The sequence below is a fragment of the Scyliorhinus canicula genome, chromosome 12 (assembly GCF_902713615.1).
Source record: "Scyliorhinus canicula chromosome 12, sScyCan1.1, whole genome shotgun sequence".
Taxonomy (NCBI): Eukaryota; Metazoa; Chordata; class Chondrichthyes; order Carcharhiniformes; family Scyliorhinidae; genus Scyliorhinus; species Scyliorhinus canicula.
Genome location: NC_052157.1, coordinates 132696148 through 132719693, shown reverse-complemented (window position 1 = coordinate 132719693; position 23546 = coordinate 132696148). Strand labels below are relative to the sequence as shown.

Below are 23546 nucleotides of genomic sequence, written 5' to 3'. Positions count from 1 at the left end.
CTTTTTTTTTATCCTTTTCGTTCAACTGAGAGACCCTGGAGGTGTGGCTTCCACTGAATACCACAATTTTGTCTTGGTTTTCTTCTGAGTACGTGTGGGAATATTAAGATGGTGGGTCTCGGTGCCGTGTTTAAATTGGTGGGCCTTTTTGATAAGTGGTCTTGAGGTAGCTCTACCCCTATTTTCCTGAGTAACCGGAAGCAGTCAACTTTCCCGGTTCTTTCCCAGATCGTGGAATGGCTAGCCAATTAAGGGCCGGCCGGCCAGCCATACAACCTATCCGGATAGGGTCTGCAAGGCCAACGGGAGCGTGGCAGACACCAGGTCCAGTGGGGGGTCTGGTGGAACATTTAACGGTGGCTGCCCCAGATTGCTGAAGACATCCGAGAAGGCAGAGGGTGGTCTACATCATGGCAGCAGCACCCGGCGGACACTTCAGGCAGGAGGACACTTCAGATGGATAGCAAGCCCCCTGTTCGCGGATGACTGGCTCCGCGTTCTTGTGGAGGTGGTGACTGTCAGACGTGACATGCTAATGCTGCGGGATAGTAAGTGACGTCACCCCACCTCACCAAGAAGACCTGGGTAGAGGTGGAAGCCAAGGTCAGCAAGCATGACTTGGTTTGCTGCATATGGATTCAGTATCATAATGGTTCAATGATTTTCTGTGCTTGGCAAAGGTGAGTACTGAGTTGGTGTAGTCCAGGGTACCCGTCCTTAGTTGCGTTCATCAGTGTTGGAATCCGAGTCTCAGTCTCTGCCTTTGTGTGTTAAGGCTGGGAGAGAAGATCAGAAGCCCTGGATCTATCAAAGGGTCAGGTGTACAAAGGCGTTGAGAACATTCACATGGTTCGCAACGGTGAAAGCGGGGTGGACGACAGCATGGTATAGTATAGGGTTGAGTACTGAAAGCAGCTTTGCACTTACCAGAGAAACTTTGCTACAACAATGCAGAGCAACATGTCACTGATGGTGGGGCGACAAACCTAGCTGGTCTCATCGACCATGAGTTAAGAGCCCTGGAGCTAGAATGCAAGCAAGGAGGAAGGTCCTCTGGTTACAGGGAGGCTGGTGTCTCTGAGGAAGTTAAGAGTCCAGTGGGCCGAAACAGGACAGATGGCAAGTGAAAAGAATGTAGCATCATCTCATCTCCCATATGGACCTCCTGAGAAACTGTCCAGTGATTCACTAAGCCACTGTGATGCCATTGCTATCACTGACACCTGGCCACATAGCATGGATATTGATTGTATGATGAGTAATAATACTCACTGATTGTTACTCAACAATTGTTTTTCTCCCTCCGATGAGCCAGCCAGGAAACTGACAACCCTCGGCTAACACCAGAGAAGCACAGATGATAGATGCACCTGTACCACACTCTCCCTCCGTACCAAGCAGCAATACAGATACTGGCAGTCGGTGGGCAATAGCGTGCTGGATCAGATGGTAGTGCACAGTGGTGAGGGTATATCATGTTCACATGAGCAGATGGTGCAGACAGAGAGTGCCCAGGTGTCAACAGTCGGAGGACTGCTAGAAACCAGGAGCACGCTGAATCCGAGACACATGATGAGCCTCTAAATTCGTCTATCAGGCAGCAGATGCTGGATATATCAGTGGGATGCGCAGGGAGATCTGGCAGATCTCCCTGAGTGTCTGCGTGTTATGTCTGTGTTGTGGAGGAGTCCATATGGAGCATGAATACTGTGTTGTCCTGAACTACAAGTGCACAGCCTCTTCCGTTGAGAGAGAGCGCAGACTTTCATGGAATTGCAGCTCCAGTAACAGAATCTGGGATTCCTGGGGTTGCACTCAGATCTTTAAACCCTCACACAGGCAATGCCCTTGGGATGTCAATGTCAGTGTGGGAGATGGATATGGTACCCAATCTCTCAGCTAAGTGCCCATCCATCAGTGATGAACAGGGAAGTACAGACATGACCCAAGTTGGCAGGTGAGCTGCCTGTTGTCTCTTGGTCTCCTTGTGGTGCACCCGCAAATGTAAGTGAGAACAGCAATGGGATGTGTGAAATGTTTGGCAAGGAGACGATTGAATTGGTCTTGGACGGAAGGCAAGTGCAGCCTAGCTGATGGATGAATCAAGGGCTCCCTAGTATCCCTGCCTCTCTGAAGGTGCCTCATTTCTGGCTGTTCATCCTCACCATGTGTCTGCTGAGGCTCCGCATCTGAGTCATCATTGGATTCGTCCTCTGAGGCAAGTGCACCTGCCTCTATGTCCCCCTGTTCTAGTGTTTTCCCCCCTTGAAAGAGCAAGATTATGCAGAGCACAGCAGATGACAATGGAAGCTACACTCACTCTGGCAGATGTTGCAGGGCACCCCCGTAGTGGTTGAAGCATCGGAACCTAATTTTTGTCGTCTTCACCACCACCATTATGGAGGTATGACCGCAATTGTGGGGTATGACCGTGATTGTATCTTTCCTCCACCTATGAGCTTGGGTGCCTGAGTGATGTCAACAGCTCCCTTTTTAAGCAATATACTTCATCAGCCTTTGAAAGGTGGCTGGGACATTTCAGAGTCCAAATGGCACGACTCGACAGTATTATAATCCGTCCGGAGTTATGAAAGTGGAGATTTGCTTTGCACGGACAATCAAGGTAACCTGCCAGTACCCTTGAGTAAATCTACCGTTGTAATGTAGGTTCCTTTTATCTACTATATCTATGCAGTCTTGCAGCCGGGGTATTAGGTTGGAGTCGGCTCTGGTCACTGCATTAACTATCCGGTAGTCGATGCAGAATCTTGTGGAACCATCCAGCCTGGTCATGAGCACAACTGGTGAGCTCCAGCTACTGCTGCCAGGCTCTTTAGTTGGTGCTTCAGCATGTAGTTAATCTCCTCCCGAACCTGGGCCAGCTTTTCTAGGCCTAAATGATAGAGATGTTGCCTTATGGGAGGGGCATCTCTCACATCATGTAGAGCTAGGGTCATGCAGCCTGACTGAGTCCCCAGTTCATCCCCACTGCTGCCCTCAACTTCTAGATCGATGGTAACGGGACAGACAGTTGCCTCCTTGTCTCATTCTCAGCTGTGATATTGTTTTATCATGTTGATAGGACGCAGCCCTTGCTTCTTCTCCCAATTTGGGGTCTCCGTTAGATAGTTTACTTCCCTCCCTGAGCTTCTTTGCAACTCTGTGTCAGCCACTGAACTAATCTTTTCAGGGTTCACCTGGTATTGGTAGGCACAAAGAGTCTCCTGGCTGAAAAATTAGGACCCTGGCACATTTGCCTGTTTTTCTTTAGTAGCTGACTTTGGCAGTTTTGGATTTGCAGGTTAGCTGAAAGGAGTTTTCCTGTTTCCTTTTCAATTATGACTTTGCTGACTTGAGACCTTTTGCCTGCAAATGCAGGGATGCCTAGTGATATTTTTCAGCTGTGATCTACACCGCATACACCAGAACATTAAAACTAGAACACCAGACTAGCACATTGAGACAAGGTTTTAACCCCGGGCTTTTAGCCCCGTTTCTTGTGTGTTTCTAGAAGGGGAAAAACTCAGAAGTCTTTTGCCCAGAACTGCTTTCTTTCAGCTTCCATCATGTCCCTAGACTAGGATACATCTCACAGGAGATGGTTTCTGCTGAGATGATAATCAACCTCCATTATCTCTGCAGGCAATTACTGTTCAGTTTTTTTGCATTGCATCTCTTCCTTTGAAGTGTCTGTCTGAAAAATGTGCAACACTCCAGTCTCTCTGTACTAGTTGGTTATGTGTAATTCATATTGGGATTATCCAGGAAGTGGTTGTTTTACAGTCTCTTTCCTCCTCCTCCTCTCCCCCCCCCCCCCCCCCCCCAGTTTTTGCTTGTGTATCCGTTTTTTTTAAATACACATGTTTGTTAAATGTTCTGTGAGCTATGATCCACTGTCATACTAGTCTCAAAATACACTTGGTCCTGATACTTACCCAACACAGTATCCAGAATCATATCTACACTTGATGGTACATGATTGGTAACTTTAATTGTTTTCAAAGATGTATTTTCTTTTGGTTCCTTGTTGAATTTAAAAGGGTATGCCTCCAGGGCAAAATCCTGGAACTTCCTAACAGTACAGTGGAATGTACTTGCACCTCAAGGACTGCAGCGGTTCCAGAAGGCGACTCACCACCACCTTCTGAAGGGCAACTAGTGATGGCCAATAAATGCTGGTCTAACCATCGACGCCCACATCCCTTAAATTAATTTTTAAAAGTTAAACGGTCCTTCTTATCTCTTTCTCTGATTGGTAAAGGTGTTGCCATGGCAAATGTACCAGGTTACTCTAAAATTGGTATTCTTGCAATTGTCCTGATGAATGCAAGACGAAAAGCTTCAACAAAATGTATTTTTTATTCGTAACAATATCGCCATTATATTTACTGTCGGTAGTAAATAGTTGATTCTTTCTAGCCATGTGACAGTTTGCAGCAATATTCTTGGCTGTGCCAGAAGGTTAGATAAATGTAGTTCCAGCTCCAGTACTGTTCATCAATAAACAAACTCAATCATGCCTCATGAGGGAAATGTCCAGCACCTGGCCCAAGTTTGTTTGATGATGGAGATTTTGTATAAAGCTATGGCGAATTTCTACAGAAAGCAGATTGAGGGGTGCTGGTTTGGAAGTCTGATAATTAACTATTTGGCAATCTGTTGCTTAAATTATTAAGTTGAATATAAGAGTTATATATTTAAAATATAAATAATTTGCTGATTCATTTTAAGTTAAGAGATATAAACTTGGCAATAAAATTCAGTGAAGATTTAAGTATGTACCTGCCTTGACTGACCAAGTGAGATAGATGGACTGTATAAGATATTGTGCTCTATGTTTGCCTCAGTCATTCATTGTGGCTTTTAATAACATGTCTTTTTTAACTACGCTTCAAGGAAATTGTTTACATCATTTATAGAACAGGGCAAAGGTGGCTTTTCTGAATATCTTGTTTATAAAGTAGGACAAAGGTGGCTTTTCTGCATACCTCATTTGTAAAGCAGGGCAAAAGTGGCATTTCTGAACAGTTTTTGAAACTCCAGTCGTAATGCTCTTGGCCTATTGTAGCCACAAATTATTTATTCTATGATTCATAAATAAAATCTTTTTACAAAATTTGAAAAAGATAACTTTTTGATTTATTGAAATCCACTCTACCTAGGTCAGTTTTATGTTTTTGGAGCAGGAATATAGAATTGACAATATTAATTTAATAGTAAGTATCAGAAATTGATTTATTCTCTGGTATATTAGGGATTGTTGGGGATTGATTTCAAGGTTATGACCTCCGAGTAGGCTTGGATATTCTAAACTGTGACCATGAAGCTCCAACAATGCTAAGTTTTCATCAGCACACAGAGCATAAAAAGACCATTATGATCTTGAAAATGCTGCTCATTAACAAATTTACTTCTGCATTGTGGAGTTGGATGTTAAGTTTGGATCTACATTTGATCGTTTTTGTTTGATTGTCATTGATTTCTGATTAGGTTCTGCACATTAATCCTCCAATGAAATCATATAACACTGCAATTATTGATAAATTTGCAAGTCTACCAGCAGCAGCTGTTCATATAATTACATTAGATGACTGGCATAATGACACTCATCCACTAATGTATTTTATTTCCATATTGTACTTAACACACTCTGAACTGAACTCCAAACTTATTAAATGACAGGTTGATGCCTGATAAATGTGTGACCAACCATTTGAATTGACAGGCTCAGGTTATCAAAAGCACTGTGTCAGCCAATAACGTTATTGACTTCCTGCATGTATTTTCTTTCCATTGTAGCTTATAAAGCTGTCCTATGAGCATTAGGAAGTCAAAATTGGGCTTGGCAGGATCCACATTTTTGTGCCACAAATTTTCCTGTGATTCTAAAATTACATCCATGGTGCACATGCACAATTCTGATGCAAAGCATGCTGGATACTATCTTCGTAAAAGGGTTAGTTTGCACTTAGTACCTACTGCAAGTATATTATGCAAGCAGGTCACAACCCACTGATTTGATGTCAGCAATGTAATTTTTTGGATTTGAATGCTCCAGTCAGTGCTATTTTAACCTTGGACTGCTGAACACATGCACCAGTGCTATATAAAGGGATCATCAACTATTTACAGGTTGGTTGCTGGTTTAATTCTTCTGGCTCTTGCTACAGTCCCACAGTTGTGGTGTTTTCTGTAGCTGTTTCAAAAACCTACAGGGAGTAGTGTGCACTGTTGCAAATGCTGAAGTACTTTTTAGCTGGTTTCAAGGCCTCTGGACCAACTATTTGCCCCCAGACATGGGAGAACATGTAGGCCTTCCAGTTGGAATTGCAACGACTAATGTTTGAAATTTGCAGTTTGCAGTGTAAGGAGTCCTGGACTGAAATATGCCACGTGCTGCAGTCACCATTCCAACCTCAGCACGGCAGGGACCATATTTCCTGTGTCTATGAAGGTGATTGTGTCAATGTACTGTTGTACAGACTAATGTTGGTGATATTAGCAGCCTCTTATAATTTACAGTGTGCTGTTTCATAAGGAAAATAAATTAGGTGCTCTATTCCAAGAGCGCTAACTTCATTGCATTCTGTCTTTTCAGAGAGAAGGTGGGGCAAGCAGGAAGGAGTATAGGGATTGCAAGCTTTTCCATGGTACAGCACACCATTGAAGGCATACACATTGCTTTTCAGGCATCATATGTCAATTCTACCTTGTATTTTCACTGACTCAGTATGCAACCGCAGGCAATATATCATGCAGGTCAGTGGCCAGTATTCTGGCAGCCCTCGTGTAGAGTTAATTCTGGTCATTTTCTGATTTGACAGGATGTAATGAGTGGTGTGCCACAGGAATCTGTGTTGGGACCTCAAATTTTCACAATTTATCTAGATGACTTGGGTGACGGGACTGAAAGTATGGTTGCTAAATTTTCTGATGCCGCAAAGGTAGGATAGTAAGTTGTAAATATGGCACCAGGAATCTACAAAGGGATATAGAAAGTGAGTTGCCAAAGATCTGACAAATGGAATATAATGTGGGAAATGTGAAATTGTCCATTTTGGCAGGAAAGAAGCATATTTAAATGGTGAGTGTAAAGCTCAGGAGATGCAGAGATCTGGGTGCATTAATCGCATATGAAACATAAGATCCTGAAGGGACCTTGACGGGCTGAATCTGGAAAAGGTGTTTCCTCTTGTGAGAGAATCTAGAACTAAGGGTCACTGTTCAAAAATTAAGGATCGCCCATTTAAAACAAAGGAGCAGAATTTTTGTTTTGATTGTAATGAGTCTTTGGAACTCTCCCTCAAAAGGTGGTGGAAGCAGACTCTGAATATTTTAAAGGTATTTTTAAGGCAGCGCTGGATAGATTCTTGATAACAAAGCTGGGTGGGAATGTGGAGTTGAGGTTGCAATCAGATCAGCCATTTGAATGGCGGAGAAGGCTCGAGTGGCCTACCCCTAATTCCTATGTTAGTATGTTCTATGGCAGTCTATCCTGCCAGCTGTGGTGCACCAAAGGATACTAATGAACTGGCTCATGTCTCTGGTTCCCAACCCATGCATATAACTGTGAATCTGGTGGTGAGGGACATGATGACGAAAAAAACCTACCTTGTACTCGCTAATGTACCTGTCGCAGATAGATCTGTCCATGACATTGGAGGAATGATCAACATAGTCTTTGTGGAGACAAAATTCCATCTTCACATTGAGGATACCCTCCATCGTGTTGTGTGGCACAACCACTGTGCTAAAGAGGATAGGTTTAGAATAGATCTAAAAATTCAAAACTGGACACCTATGAGGTACTGTGGCCATCAGCAGAAACAGAATTGTTTACAATTGTGGGTAGGTGTCCAGTATTTGTAGGAAGGCACAAACATGTTAAGGGAGGTGGTTGCTGCAAAAAGGTCAATGCCTGGAATTTGGCCCAAAGGACCTGAATGCAGTGCTGCAAGAGGTTCAAGACCCTCGCTCAAGTTACCAGGGTCAGTGAATGCACACCAACTTTGTCACTGCTCAATTCACCTTTCGCCCCCCCCCCCCCCCCCATTTCTCGTCTACCGACAATGATACATACTTGACATTTACATGCTTCACTACAACCTCAAGACACCAAAACTGTTGCAACCCTTAACCCACATATCACAGCAATTGAGCCCATGGCCCAAACATATTGTAATACATCCACTGCAATATTTCTCTCTTTCACAGGGGTCAGTGGTGCAGAGGTAGCTAGAACTAACTGTAGGCAAGAAGCGTGCCTCCTAGTTGCCCAGAGATGTCATGGTGCTGCAAGGAGAAGGAGAAGCACATGGCACAGCTAAAATGAGGTGTCAACTTGGTGAACGTGCATACGATAAGGGTTGAGCAAATCCACAGCCAGTAAATCAGATCCAAACTGCAGTCCTGCAGCATCCAGTTGGGAATGGTGGCATTTAATTAAATAACTTAACAGGAAGATGAGGATCCACAAATAACCCATTCTCAATAATGGGGAGTCCTCCAACACATTCATTGCAAATGCTTCATGCTTATCTTCAGCCAGATGCCATGGACTATCTTGGCCTCCTGAGGTCTCCAGCATCACAAATGTCAGTTGATTCATTCCACATGACATCAAGAAATGACTGAAGACACTGGACGCTGCAAGGGCTTTTGGCCCTGACTGCATTCTGGCGACAGTACTGAGGATTGTGTTCCAGATCTAGTCATAGGCCTAACCAAGCTGCTGCAGTGCAGCTTAATCATTGACAAGTACTCAATGTTCCAGACGTGCCAGTGCACAAAAACATGACAAATCCAACCAACCAGTTATCACTCCACCAGTCTGCTCTTGATCTTCAGCAAAAGTACTGGTAATTGACAGTTATCAAGTAGCACTTAGCAATAACCTGCTCGCTATCCCACATTTTGGGTACCACCATGCCACTCAAATCCTGACCTCATGACACCTTTGGTCCAAACGTGGACAAAAGAGCTGAACGCAAGTGAGGTACCTTTGACAGCCCTGGAAATCAAGGTAGCATTTGACTGAATGTGGCATCAAGGAGGCCCAAACATCTTCAACTGCTTCATCAATCAACTTTCCTCCATTATAAGATCTGAAATGTGAAGTCCTCAGCAAACATCTCCAATGTTCAGTGCAACTTGCGACTCAGATACTGAAGCAGCCTGTATCTAAATACAGTAAGACCTGGACACTATCCAGACTTGGGCAGACGGGTGTCGAGTAACATTCGTGCCACACAAGTGCCAGACAATAACCATCTCCAATGAAAGGATCTGACCATCACCCTTTAACATTCAGTGGCATTACTATCGCTAAAACCCTGCTTTATCAACATTTTGGAGGTTACCGTTGACCAGAAACCGAAGTGCACCAGCCATATTAATGCTGTGCTTACAAGAGCAGATCAGAGGCCTGGAATTCTGCACAGTAACTTGCCTCCTGACTCCCCAGTAACTGTTCACCATTCTGAAGACATCAGTCAGGAATGTGATTGGAGACTCAACTTGCCTGTATGATTTTGGCTCAAACAACACAAATGCAACACAATCCAGAACAAAGCAACCTATTTGATTTCCAACCGATTCACCATCTTAAACATTCACTCCCTCCACCATTGGTGCACAGTGGTAGCTCATTTGGAAATGCATTGCCGCTGCTGGGTCAAAATTCCTTCCTAACTGCACTGTGTGTGTACGTACACCACATGGACCGTAGCAGTTCAAAATGTGGCTCACTATCACCTTTGGGAAGACAATTAGGAATGGGCAATAAATACTGGCCGAGCCAGTGACGCGCATCTCATGAAAGAATAAAGGAATATGTGAACAAGTAATTGAAGGTCGCAGAACGTGTTAAGAGCATGGCTAATAAAGCATTCATTAACTTTGGCTGTATTAAAAAGGGCATAGAGGACAAAGGCAGCACAGTAGCACAGTGGTTAGCACTGTTGTTTCACACTGCTAGGGTCCTGGGTTCGATTCCCTGCTTGGGTCACTGTCTGTCTGTGCGGAATCTGCACATTCTCCCCGTGCCTGCGTGGGTTTCTTCTGGGTGCTATGGTTTCCTCCCACAAGTACCAAAGATGTGTTTGTTAGGTGAATTGGCCATAATAAAAAAGAAGAGCAAGAAGATTATATTGAAATTCTATAAGACATTAGTTCTGCCTCTGGGGTATTTCATGCAGTTCTGAGCATCCCATTTTAGGCAGAATATGAAAGCAGTGGTTTCACAAGAATGTTTCAACAGAGTTGTTCAAATTCATGAGGGTTCTGGACAGAGTAGATTGAGAGAAACTGTTACAACCAGTGAAAGGATCGAGAACTTAAGGATATGGATTTACAGTAATTCATAAAAGAAGCAGAAGTGACATGAGGGTAAAATCTTTTTCACACAGCAAGAGGTAAATGTCTTGAAAGCAGGGCTTGAGAGAGTGCTGGTTTCAGATTCAATTGAAGCATTCAAAAGGGAATTGAAATGTTATCCGAAAAGAGAATATGCACGATTGCAGGGACAAGGCAGGAGAATGGCACTAAGTAAATGGTTAATTTGGAGAGCCAGTGCCGATATGATGGGCCAAATGGCTTCCTTCAATGCTGTAAAATTCCGAGAGATTCCAGACAAGTGTAAAAATACAAAATTAAGTTGCAAACTTAATTGCTTCGGAGTTCCTTTGGCCCTGATCCTGGTTGAAGTATCCTGAGGTGAGAGCAGTTTTTTCAAACTTTTTTTCCGGGGACCCATTTTTACCAAGCAGCCAACTTTCGGGGCCCAACACGGCCGACCTTCGCGACCCACGCCGGCCGACCTGCGCGACCCACCATTTTCTCATATCTTGTTTGTTGCTGACAAAAATGGAGGAAATGGTTTTGGGTCCCTTTGCCCCCCGAACTTGAAAAAAAATGGCTGCGACCATATAAAAACAAATGCGGCCGCACTGCACGTGAGCTGTGATTGGTCATGCATGTGCAGTGTGGCCGAATTTTTAAAATCTGTTCTTGGCCATTTTGAAGGCGGCTCGAGCCGGCATTATTAAAAGCCGGCTGTTGTGTGCGAATTTGCGCGATTGGGATCGTCGCGACGGACGGCTCTGCGACCCTCCTGCGGGTCGCACCCCCGGGTTTGACGATGCCTGCTTGAGAGGATGTAACTTGCACAGCTCAAATTATGTCTTTCTGAATTAATTAATGATAATTAATAATCTTTATTGTCAGAAGTAGGCTTACATTAACACGGCAAAGAAGTTACTGGGAAAATACCCCAGTCGCCACACTCCGGCGCCTGTTCGGGTACACCGAGGGATAATTCAGAATGTCCAATTCATCAACAACATGTCTTTCTGGACTTGTGGGAGGAAACCAGAGCACTCGGAAGAAACCCATGCAGACATGGGGAGAACGTTCAGACTTCGCACAGACAGTGACCCAAGCCGGGAATCAAACCTGGGACTCTGGCGCTGTGTAGCAACAGTGCTAACCACTGTGCTACCGTGCCGTCCAGAACACAATGCTGAAAAACAAGATAAGAGTTCACCCATAATATGATGGGGCTGTGTGAACATATTACTTCACTCTGGCCTTAGCTTTTACGTTTATACAGCACCCCATATGTACTAATTTATATAAAAATAGTTGTCAGTTCATTTCCATTCCTTGCTCCTTGTTTTGTTGCGAATTGTCAGAAATTAAAATAATCAACTTGTGTATCTATATTTCTTTACCCATTGCAAGTAATCCCATGGGTCAGTTTCTCATTTTATGGTTCAGTTTATTATGTAAAAAGTCCTACTCATTTATAAAATCAATTTTTTATGAGTAAACTCATTGAAATTGGTAAGCTTTGGAGTGTACACATATGAATGACACCTGTTTGTAGTACTTGGCTATCGAATATTTCTTTACTCAAATTCAGTTCAACAAATTATATAATTGATGCACTGTGCAGGATTTCATACCGAGCTGCTTTATGAACTGTTCAAACACTCCTTCAGCAGCACATGATATATCATCAAGTTATAGACTTGATTGCATAATTGTTCCTCTGATGGTCCTGTTTCCAGGGTGAGATTTCCACAACAGGATGTAATTCGCACTGCTCAAATGATGTTTTTGTCTTGCTTAACACAATGTTATATGAAAACCGAAGATAAAGGTTTCTTAAAAGTAATTCTGATTTGGATGTTCATCATGGACACTGTATTTTTTCTGATCTTACTCCAATTCCCATTGGCTTTTTCAGCTTTATCAACAAGGACGTCTGTGCCAGCTGGGAGGTGAATTTTGTGAACTTGAAGTGTTTGCCAAGGTGCTTAGAGCATCGGACAAAAGGTAAGCATACTTGATTCTGTGTAAATGTTTTACTATAATTCAAATTTGTCATCACCCAGTGATTAATATATACTGAGTTTCAATCTGGAGGCAACAACTGAGTAATATGGTTCCTGAAATTGACTCCTGTGTTCTTTTCTATCCAACTTTCTCTCAAACTCCATATACTTAGAATCAGTGTCAAAACGTTTTGAAGGTATGTTGCGCAGGGGAAGATTTGGGTCTGGTTGTGGCAAGTCCCTTTATAGCTATTTCATATAACCTGTTGACACTTGCTATGTACTTAATCATGCATGAATAGCTACCTTGGTAAGCTCCTGCCAATGATAGAACATAGAACATGCAGTGCAGGAGGCCATTCGGCCCATCGAGTCTGCACCGAACCACTTAAACCCTCACTTCCACCCTATCCCCGTAACCCAATAACCCCTCCTTACCTTTTTGGTCACTAAGGGCAATTTATCATGGCCAATCCACCTAACCTGCACATCTTTGGACTGTGGGTGGAAACCGGAGCACCCGGAGGAAACCCACACCGACACGGGGAGAACGTGCAGACTCCTCACAGACAGTGACCCAGCGGGGAATCGAACCTGGGACCCTGAATCTGTGAAGCCACAGTGCTAACCACTTGTGCTACCGTGCTGCCCAAATTCAGAGTCACTGCATTTTGGATGGAGGAGATTAAAAGTAGTGGGAGAATTTTTCACTTTGATTCCTCAAGCTTTGTATCTACCTGAAGGAGGGGAGTCCAAGTTTTGTTTTCCATTATTTTATCTTCTAAGCCATGTCAGTTGATCCATTAACCCTTTGTGGATTTTCATGGCTCATAAATATATTTGAAATGGGAGCATGAGTAGCTTTCCTCCAAGCCTGCTCCACTATTCAATGACATTATGGCTGAACTTTTGTGTAACTTTGCCTTCACCCTTTATCCTCATCCTTTGATTCCCAAAGGGCAGAATTTTATGTTGCGATGGGGTCTACTCTCCTTCCCATCCATGCCTCTTCCTCGGCGCCCCCATTTAATGCTTGGCGGGGCCTTAATTGGCTCAGAGTGAGATTTCTGCCCGAGAACATAGAACATACAGTGCAGAAGGAGGCCATTCGGCCCATTGAGTCTGCACCGACCCACCCTATCCCCATAACCCAATAACCCCTCCTTACCTTTTTGGTCACTAAGGGCAATTTATCATGGCCAATCCACCTAACCTGCACACCTTTGGACTGTGGGAGGAAACCGGAGCACCTGGAGGAAACCCACACCAACGCGGGGAGAACGTGCAGACTCCGCACAGACAGTGACCCAGTGGGGAATCGAACCTGGGACCCTGGCGCTGTGAAGCCACAGTGCTATCCACTTGTGCTACCATGCTGCCCAACTTCTTCCCCTATCTGGGAAGAAAATTCTGTCTCCCCATAGCTGCCAGCCTGTCAAATGGACAGCAGCTCTTGGAAACTGTGACCACCACTGGAACAGCACCTACTTCCCAACAGAGACCGTTGCTGGAGGTAATGGGTAGGTGGAGCTTTAGCAAGACCTGGTGGGGTAAGGGTCCTGGGACGACAGGCTGGGAGGGGGAAGGGGGGTCTTTTGATGAATGCAGGAACCCACAAACCCGGGCTTCCCACTTGATGCTAGTCTCCACCCAGCATAGGAAACATTGCAGTGGAGACAGGAGGAAGCCCTTGAGTGGCCAATAATTGGTCACTTAAGGGTCTCAGCAGGCCCATGAGTAGACGGAGGTTATGCCCAATTTTACAGTCCTCCCCTTTCCTCACTGCCTACTACCGCACCCTGGGATAGCATAACATTCTTCTCTTTGTGGCCAAAATTCTGTCAACTCAGTCTTTAACATAATGATGACTGAGCATCCCCTGTCTGAGAAAATGGAGAATTCCAAAGATTTTTAATCCTCTAATTGAAGAAATTTTTTCTCCTTTCAGTCTTAAATGGCCAACCCCTTTAACCTGAGATTATATGAACCCTGGTTCCTGTCTCCAGTCAGGAGAAACAGTCTCTTACATAGGCCTTTTCTACTCGGGCAATCCTCATGACTTCCTAAGATTTTGCTTTGCTCAAGCTTTCACCTGGTTTTGTTTTACGTATTTAGGTCAGTTTGTGCTTGATGATGAATTTGAGAGATTTTTTGTTTCATCTGATTCTTGTACATGGAGTTGATGCAGGCGTGGAAAAATTCTCCAACTGAAATCAGTCAATGACTGACTGCACTTGGCGGGCTTTCATTTTTGGTGTAATATTCCCAGGGTTGTCGGTCTTCTGTATATTTATGGTAAAGAATTCATCTATTCTTCAGAGAAAAAAGTGCTTTTGGAGGTATAGGAAATCATGAGTTAAGTAAACCCTTTAACTGGCAAAATATGGATCAAATTTGTCTCATTCAAATGTTTAACATTGTCAAAATAAAAAAATGTACTTTGTACAGCAGAGATTTGCCTTGCTTCATTAAATTTTCCAAGATCCAACTGAAGAAACGATGGAATGTGAAGTAAATAATATGTAACCGGGAAGGAACTGGTGAAAAAACAATCCAACTTGCTGTTTGATGTGATATGGGGCCACTCCAATATCAATTGCTCAGAGGATTGACTGTTTCCTAAATAGAAATGCCTCTCTTTTTACATAATGAACATGTGGGATGAGAATCCATATATGAGAGAAGCACCAAATTAGTTATTTGGTTATTATGCAGTGTCCATGTTGTGTTGCTGGGGAAGAGAAAGGAAATTATGAATATTATGGTACAACTAGATAATGAAAAACTGAAATATTTTTTAATATGTTATTCTTTTCGGCACCAATGTGCAGATTAGACAGGGCAATCCCCTAATTTATCACCTTGCTTGCTCCAAAAAACAGTTCAAATTTAATCCAGTGAATGGTCCCCACAAGAAGGCACATATTAGATCCAAATTGACAGGGCATTGCATCTGATCTCACACTTGATCGTAGCTAAAAGGTCTGAAGCATGTATCAACCTCTAACCTGTAGATTGTGTTGTTGAGCCTAACAAGTTTCAGTTATCAGAAGTTTAAAAATTAAGAACCGATTTTTAAAGTAAATGCAGATGTAATCTTTTGCTTTTTATAAAAACCCTAGTTTTAACACATTGTGTTAACATTAATGTCTTCTCAAAAGTAGTACTATAGGGAGCCAGTTTGGGAAATTGAAAAATATGTGCACTTTAAGTAGACCAATTGTAAAGAGTGACTAAAAATACATCTTCCACCCAGCATTTTGATTTTCAAAGAGGCGATTGAAGGCACGGAGTTTGTTTGAAAACTCATCTGGCATTTTTGCATTTTAATAATTTTTAAGGATGGGAGAATGTCCGAGCCACACATTTTCATGGTCTAAACCTACTGTTGAGCAACTCTATAAATGTTATGAGCAATTCTAAATAGTACTGGCAGATGCGGCAATGAATTTTCAGTATAGCGTTTTCACACTTTTATGTGGAGCCATGGCATTTCCTACATTTCAACAGTGAATACACTTCAAAAGGACTTAATGGTAAAGCACTTTAGGACATCCTGAGGTCGTGAAAGGCACTATAACCATGCAGGTCTCTGGCAGCCACTTTTTTATTTGGACGAATACTGTGCCCTATAATACTGTTAATCCTTTTGTGCTTAATTGTTAATCTTGTGAGCAATTTAACAAAGTTCTGCTACAAATTGAGAGGTCAGTCTTTTTTTTCCGTACATTTTCATTTGAGTGGGTATGAAAACCATACATAGTTGTTGCCCCAAATTGTGCACTGCTTGCAGGAATCTATTCCCTTTTTAACACCAATGGCAATATTATCACCCAGGAAATGCTTGACTGGCCAAGTGAGAACTCCAGTTATTCCAATTTACTTCTCTTTATCTTCTGTCTGTCTCTTTGCCTTTTTTTTTCTTCCTTCTCATTTGGCCCTTTTATGCACAATCTTTAATTTTAGACATTTTCCTATTAAATATTAATTTTTTGTGTGTGGGGGGAATCAATTTTGGTAATTTTCTTGATTTCAGCAGTTTTTAAAAAAAATGTCAAATACAGGCCGTGATATAACTATCTACTTTTGAATGTGAATTACTGAAAAAAGAGGCAACAGGAAAGATTGGATAGGTTGGGGTTATTTTCCTTGTCTTAATTGAGATGTACAAAATTATGAGGGGAAGAGATAGTGTGGACAGGATAAAATCTTTTCCCTTGGTGGAGAATTCTAGAACCAGGGGACATGGATTCAAGGTACATCGCAGAAGGTGTAGGTAGGGGGGACATGAGGAAGACTTTTTTTACGCAGAGGGTAGTGGGAGTCTGGAATTCGCTGCCCGAGTTGGTGGTGGAGGCAGAGACCCTAAACCTTTTTTTAAAAAAGTATCTGGATCTGCACCTTAAGTGCTCTAAAGCGACAGGGCTATGGACTGGATGCAGGAAGGTGGGATTAGAAAGGGCACCTGGGTGTCCTCGGGTTGCCATGGACAAGATGGGCCGAATGGCCTCCTTCTGTGCTGTAACTTCTCTAAGATTCTATTAGAAACTCTGTAAATCGGCATTTATTTGTAGAAACTTGAAGTCTTATTTTGAGCAGAAGCTAAACTTGCTCTTGCAAGTAAAGGGAGCTACTTTGAACATTGAGTTTGTAAATTGTCCTCAATTTCCCAGCTCGGAAAATAATTTTGAATCTGGTATTGATCATTATAGAATACTGGGTGCTGCTATGCAGTGTTGAAAGCAATTGACATTCAAATCGACAGAACAAGGTGTTCCAAGTATTTATTGCTCAAGTTTCTGATGTTTGAGATGGATCTTCTCTCACAAAAGGGAGCACAGTAAGAAGTCTTACAACACCAGATTAAAGTCCAACAGGTTTAAGGAGCTGCACTCCGAAAGCTCGTGTTTGAATCAAACCTGTTGGACTTTAACCTGGTGTTGTAAGACTTCTTACTGTGCTCACCCCAGTCCAACGCCGGCATCTCCACATCACAAAAGGGAGAAAAGAGGCTTAAACTCAGTTCTTGCAGGTCATTTTCACATTTAGAAAATAAATCTTTCAATTGTGTAAACCAAAATTAAAAAGCAGCTTTAATTCCAAGCGTATGTGGTTTATTTCTCATTCCTTCAGTAAACGTACAAGGATGATAAATATTTGCTGTTTGGTGGAATTCCAACCTCTGCCTGGCCTTGGGGAGCACTCATTCGATTCCCTCTGCTGCCAATCTGACTCCCATTCTGTGATTGGGAGATGTAGATATGTGCAAACAGTGCTGCTACTCTCATGTGCAGCCTGAAAATCACCTTCCTGAAGCTACCTTGGCTACAGGAGTTGCTAGTGCAGGATTTTCTTGAGCAATCTAAGGTCCTGTTACCGATGGAACAACTTAGCTGCGACCCTGCTGCTCAGCACAATCCCCCCACCCCCCCAATCAAAACAGACCAAAGAAAAAGTTGTAGTCACTCCACCCTCCCCCACCATCTTCCCAAACATCTTCGACATGTCTTACGTAGGACTTGGGCCATTCAGACCTTCTGGCAGCCCCACCGATTCTCCATATCGTCCACCTTGGTTCTCGGCGCTTTTTTAGCACCGGCCACCCATGCCATCTTCGCTTCCAAGGAGGCAATCTGGCCACTCTGCTCCGAGAAAGCCACCTCCACACCCTGTATTTGGCCTTGCGCTTTTACCGTCTGGTCCTTTTTTTTGCCAAAGTCGCATGAATGGGTGCCAGAGTCCTTCCATTGTTCTGTCCTCGGAGACAGCCTGCCGTAACTTCTTAAGTTTTACTGCCACGGTGCCTGTACGTTTCTCTGCCGTCAGTAGAGTGGCAGCAGGAGCCTCCGCCATTTCCTCAACGGACTAAACTCGAGATACTTCCAAGCCTAATGACGATTCTTTGCTTGTCTGTTCTCTTGTCTTGTACTTTATGGGCATTACTTTTATGTGAGAATCATATCCCATTGAACTAATAAAATTTCACCCCAAACAACCCTCAAAATAAGGGTCAAAAACAAAGCAGCGGGAGCTGCTTCATGGGCGACTACTCTGCATGCCGCCACCGGAAGTCCCCAAGGTCATGTTCTGTTGTTTGTTTGGATAACATCCTGTATTACATGCACTAACTATTGAATGCTGAAGTCACTTGGATGTGTTCCACGGCCTTTTATGATAACTAAAGGGAAAATTATGTTTCCACCCACTTGGAAGTCTAATCATCTCACCCATTTGAAGTGGCCTAGAAGTATTTGCATTTCATACAGATCATAAAAATTGCTATAATTACATGATGCCTTGTCACAAAAATTCAGATCTTTTTATCTTGGCCACTAATTTTCAGACCTTTTTATCCAAAATTGTAAACAAATAATCCCACTTCACTAAGTCAAAGGCCCTCTCCAAATCCAGAGAAACAACGATCTCTGGGTTGGTCGCGGCCGTTGGGGAAAGAATAATATCAAGAAGACGATGCACATTGGAGAATAATTGGCACCCCTTCACAAAGCCAGTTTGGTCATCCAATATTATATCAGGAATACAAGGCTCGAAACGGCATGCCAATAGCTTTAGGTCCACATTTTAAAAAAAATGATGGACCAGTATAAGCCACATTCTGCAGGGTCGCTATCTTTCGAGTGTATGTGAGAAGGAAGTTTGAGTCAGTGTTGGGGGTAGAGAGCCCTGAGGTAATGAGTTGTTGAACCTATCTAGTAATAAGGGAGCGAGTTGAGCAGAGAACTTTTTAAATAAAAGTCAATAGGAAAGACATAAGGGCCAGGGGCCTTGCCACTCTGCATTGACTTAATGCAGTTTGTTGTCTCTTCCAAACGCGAAGGATCCTACAAGTCTCTGCTCAAGTCCAAATCCACAGAAGGGATGTCCAATTTAAAAAGTCAGCCATAACGATGCTATCCAAGGTGGGGGGGTTTCTGATTTATGACAGTTACAGTAAAAAGAAGCGAAGATTGAGTTACTATCAATGGGGTCAGGAGTAAGATTATGGAAGGTGTTGTAGACTTGGGAGATCAGCTGAGAAGCCAACTGTCACCCGAGTTGGTGGGCCAGAAAGCGGCTGCCCTTGTCCCCGTATTCATAATATGTCCCCTTTGATGTCATAACATATGCTCCCTTTTAGTTGTGGAAAGTAAGTAAAATTGAGTCTGAAGCTTTAGTCTGCCTGCAAAGTTCTCAGTAATGGAGGCAATGGAATATTAACGGTCAGTTTCCACAATTAAATCTACCAACTTTTGTTGTTTTAATTTTCTTAGCTTGATAATATTTGTTCCCCCAGAGAACTGCTTTGAGGTTCTCCCACGGTACTGACGTGGTATGGAATCAGATTTATTTGCTTTGTAAAAAATCGCCTATGCTAGAGGGTATGAATTTACAAAAGTCTTTGTCAGATAGTAAGGATGTGTTAAATCTTCATGGGGGCTGACCCCCAGCCTTGGACGTAAGTGCCAGATTGAGAAAATGGGCACATGGTCCAAAATAACTATGGCAGAATTCTCGGCTCAGAGCTCTATCCAACAAAAAGAAGTAGTCGATGCCCGAGTAAGTCTGATGGACTGCGAGAAGTAGGAAAAGTCACTTGTGGCTGAGTGGAGAAAAAGCCAACCCATTTGAGTCATAAATACGGAGAGAGCCCTGGCCATGCCGGAGTGGGTGAAAGTCTTTGGCTTTTGCAATGCAGTCCCGCATCTATTCAATCCCCTCCGAAAATAAGATGGTGGGCATCCAGATTGGAATGGGAGGACAGAAGTGTTGTAATAAATTTTGTGTTGTGGTCACACCGCAGCTGAATGGACTTGAAGAAGGACAGGCATGAGTGTCCACCAGGCAGTCCAAGCGAAACAGGCAGGTAGTTCAGGGAGAGGTTGGATAGGCTTGGGTTGTTTTCGCTGGAGCAGAGAAAATTGAGGGACGATCTGATCGAGGTGTACAAGGTTATGAGAGGGATGGACAGGGTTGATAAGGAGCAATACCTCCAGTATTTCTCGTGTGGCCCTGGACAGTGAATTTTCATAAATAAGAGGACATCACTCACAGTTGTGCATGCCTGATCCTGTCCTCACTCAATGCTGACATAAATTCAATGCACCAGGGGCTACTGCATAGTGATTATGAACAGGAAAATTAAATGGTTTTTCCTTCCCTCCCTTGCCTAGGGCAAGAAAACTTGTGTGTTTTAAATACTGTCTTGACTCAGCATAGACTGGGAAAGCGAATGTGATAGACTAGGAACGATGAAGGTCATCTGGCGTGGGTCCCAAAGGTCGACCAGTTGGTAAATGTGTGTCCTGGGAAAAAAAGTTTGAAAAGCTCTGCCCTATATAACTGAAAGTGCCCCGAACTCAGTCCACTGGTATGGACACTTGCTGTGGGTGCCTTGTATAAAAGCCTAACCCACTAAATGAATTTGGGTCCAAAGCCAAATCACCCCAATACCTCAAAAAGGTACCCCCATTTCACCTGATCGAATGCTTTTTCCGCGCCCATGGAGATGATTACCGTTGAATCGACCCCTGGGAAGGGTGACAGCATCATATTCAGCAGTCTCCTAATGTTGGCTGACAACTGCCAGCTCTTAACAAAATTTGTCTGATCCTCAGAAATTACCCCTAGCAGACACCGCTCCAAATGGGTTGACGTGCACCAGAGGTTTTGCATCTGCATCCAACAGAGATGGGCCTTTATGACCCACACTCTTTGGGATCTTTATCATTTTTCAAGACTAGGGAGATCGATGTCTGTGCTTGTGTGGCTGGTAACAACCCCCAGGACAGACAATCATCAAACATGTCCAACAGGTGTGGTCCCAACACAGTCGCAAACCCTTATAAAATTCCGCTGGGAATCCACCTGGGCTCAGTGTCTTCCCCGATTGCATTGAACAATACATTTCATAATTTCCTCCGATCCCAGCAGCACCTCCAGCTCCTGTCTTCTTTCCCTTTCCACCTCTGGCAATCCATCCAGAAACTGTAGCACAGTCGAATCTTCCTCCAGAGGCTCAGACTTGTATAGCCACCAGCAAAAGGTCTCGAAACACATGTTGCTCTGCCCAGCGGAGAAACCAACTCTTTAATACGGGAGTAGACCTGACGCGCATGCGAAAAGACGGAAAACCCTTCCTCCCAAGGTATCTAATTCTCCAGGGGTCCACCCCACCCCCCAATCTGTTCCATGAACACCCGCAACTAAAGGATTTGGGGCTTGAGTTAGCTAGCCTGGGGTCTAACATGCAATTAAAGTTATACCCCTCCCACCATTATTAACTGATGAGAATCCAGCTCGGGGATGGCCTCCAGCACCCTTTTTTTAAAATATATTTTTATTAAGGCATATATAACTCTAATATGGCTTACATACACAATTCCCCAATCCCCCTTTCCTACAAACTATTTCCCACCTCGATCAATCCCCCCATGCCTCCCTCTTTCATTTTACCCTCCCCTCTGCTGACAGCTTAATTTTTCCCAAAGAAGTCAATAAACAGCGGTCTCCTCCAGGCGAACTGTAGCATCGATCCCCTCAGGGCAAACTTGATCTTCTCAACCCATACCCCTGATTTTGGGGGATCCGAGTCCCTCCACGCCAATAAGATCCGTCTCCAGGCTACCAGGGAGGCAAAGACCAGAACAGCAGCCTCTCTCACTCCCTGGACTCCCGGTCTTCCGACACACCAAAAATCGCAACCTCTGGACTCGGAACCACCCGTACCTTCAATACCGTTGACATGACATCGCCAAAACCCCGTAAGCCTCGAACATGCCCAGAACAAATGGACATGTTTTGCCTGCACCGGTCCTCCACCCCTTCAAAGAACCTGCTTATTCGGGCCACAGTCATATGCGCCTGTGGACCACCCTGAATTGTATCAGGCTAAGCCTGGCACATGACAAGTCGCGTTGACTCTACTCAGGGCATCCTCCCACAACCCTGCCTCTAAATCCCTGCCCAGTTCTTCCTCCCACTTTCACTTCACCACCCCTATCGGGGTACCCTCCCATTCCATGAGCTCTTTATAAATTTCTGATCCCTTCTCCCCCTTCTGAAAAAAACAGTAATCATCTCATAGATCTGGGCTCATATATGGAAAGTGACCACTGGGCAAGGGATAAGAGGTTATCTACATGGAGGATATGCAGTTTCTTATTTAATTTGTCTTCCTCTGTCATAGTGCAAGTAGTGGTTACTTGATCCAAGTTGTCTATTATATTCTTTTTCGTAAAATAAAAATCACTACTGAGCCACAAATAAGAATAATTGATCTACCGCAATCAATTGCATTAGCACAGGCTTGGTACAAAGCCCAGGCAGTTAGTGCAGCTGCTCCTTGCTGTATGTTCCTGGGAATTAATGTGAAATATTTTTTTCTGTTATTTGCTTTAAAAATGTTGTCTTCAAAGATAAAGTAAAGTAGTTGCTGGCTTCATAAAATAGGACACACATTTGTGCCTAATGCTGAGCTTTGACAAAGAGTCATCGGACTCGAAACGTTAGCTCTTTTCTCTCCCTACAGATGCTGCCAGACTTGCTGAGATTTTCCAGCATTTTCCCTTTCGTTTCAAATTCCAGCATCCACAGTAATTTGCTTTTATCCAGTGCCTAATGATAGTCAGTATGTTGTGGCAGTGTGAATTACCACAATTGCTAGTGACTGTACTTTTAAAAGTACTTCATTGGCTCTAACATCCTATGGTTGTGAAAGGTGCTACAGTAATGCAAGCCTTTGTATAGGTTACAATAGCAGGAGAAAAGTGGAATCTAATCATCGAGAATACAGCCCAGCCCTTAAATGTCTTGTCTCATAAGAGATAATGAGAAACTATTTCACTTAAACAGTTGTGAATCTTGGGAATTCCCTACCCCATAGGGTTGTGGTTGCTCCATCGCTGAATATTTTTAAGACAGATTTTGTGTGTCTTGGGGAATTGAGTGAAATGGGAGTAGGCAGGAAAATAAAGTTAGTTGAAGCCCATGATCAGCCGTGATCCTATTGAAGGTGGAGCAGTTTCCCCTGCTTCTATTTCTTATGTTCTTCGGTACAAAAGTTCTGCTCTTTATTGACTTCCAATTTTAATTGAAGAACCCTTTTTCAAATGAATTACTAATCACTTACTTTCCCACCCTCCATCTAAACTCTAACACTATAGAATGCTCCCAATACATGGATGAACTTGTATTCTGACACCCTTTAAGTTT

At 43.5% G+C, this 23546-nt stretch overlaps 1 protein-coding gene across 1 annotated transcript in view; it reads left to right on the top strand.

The window, feature by feature from the left end:
• appbp2 (amyloid beta precursor protein (cytoplasmic tail) binding protein 2) overlaps nucleotides 1-23546 on the top strand; it is a 72023-nt gene that overhangs the window by 10046 nt on the left and 38431 nt on the right. The window contains exon 2 of the mRNA XM_038814196.1: nucleotides 12248-12336. Coding sequence (XP_038670124.1) covers nucleotides 12248-12336 — 89 coding nt within the window. The remainder of the gene's footprint in view (nucleotides 1-12247; nucleotides 12337-23546) is intronic.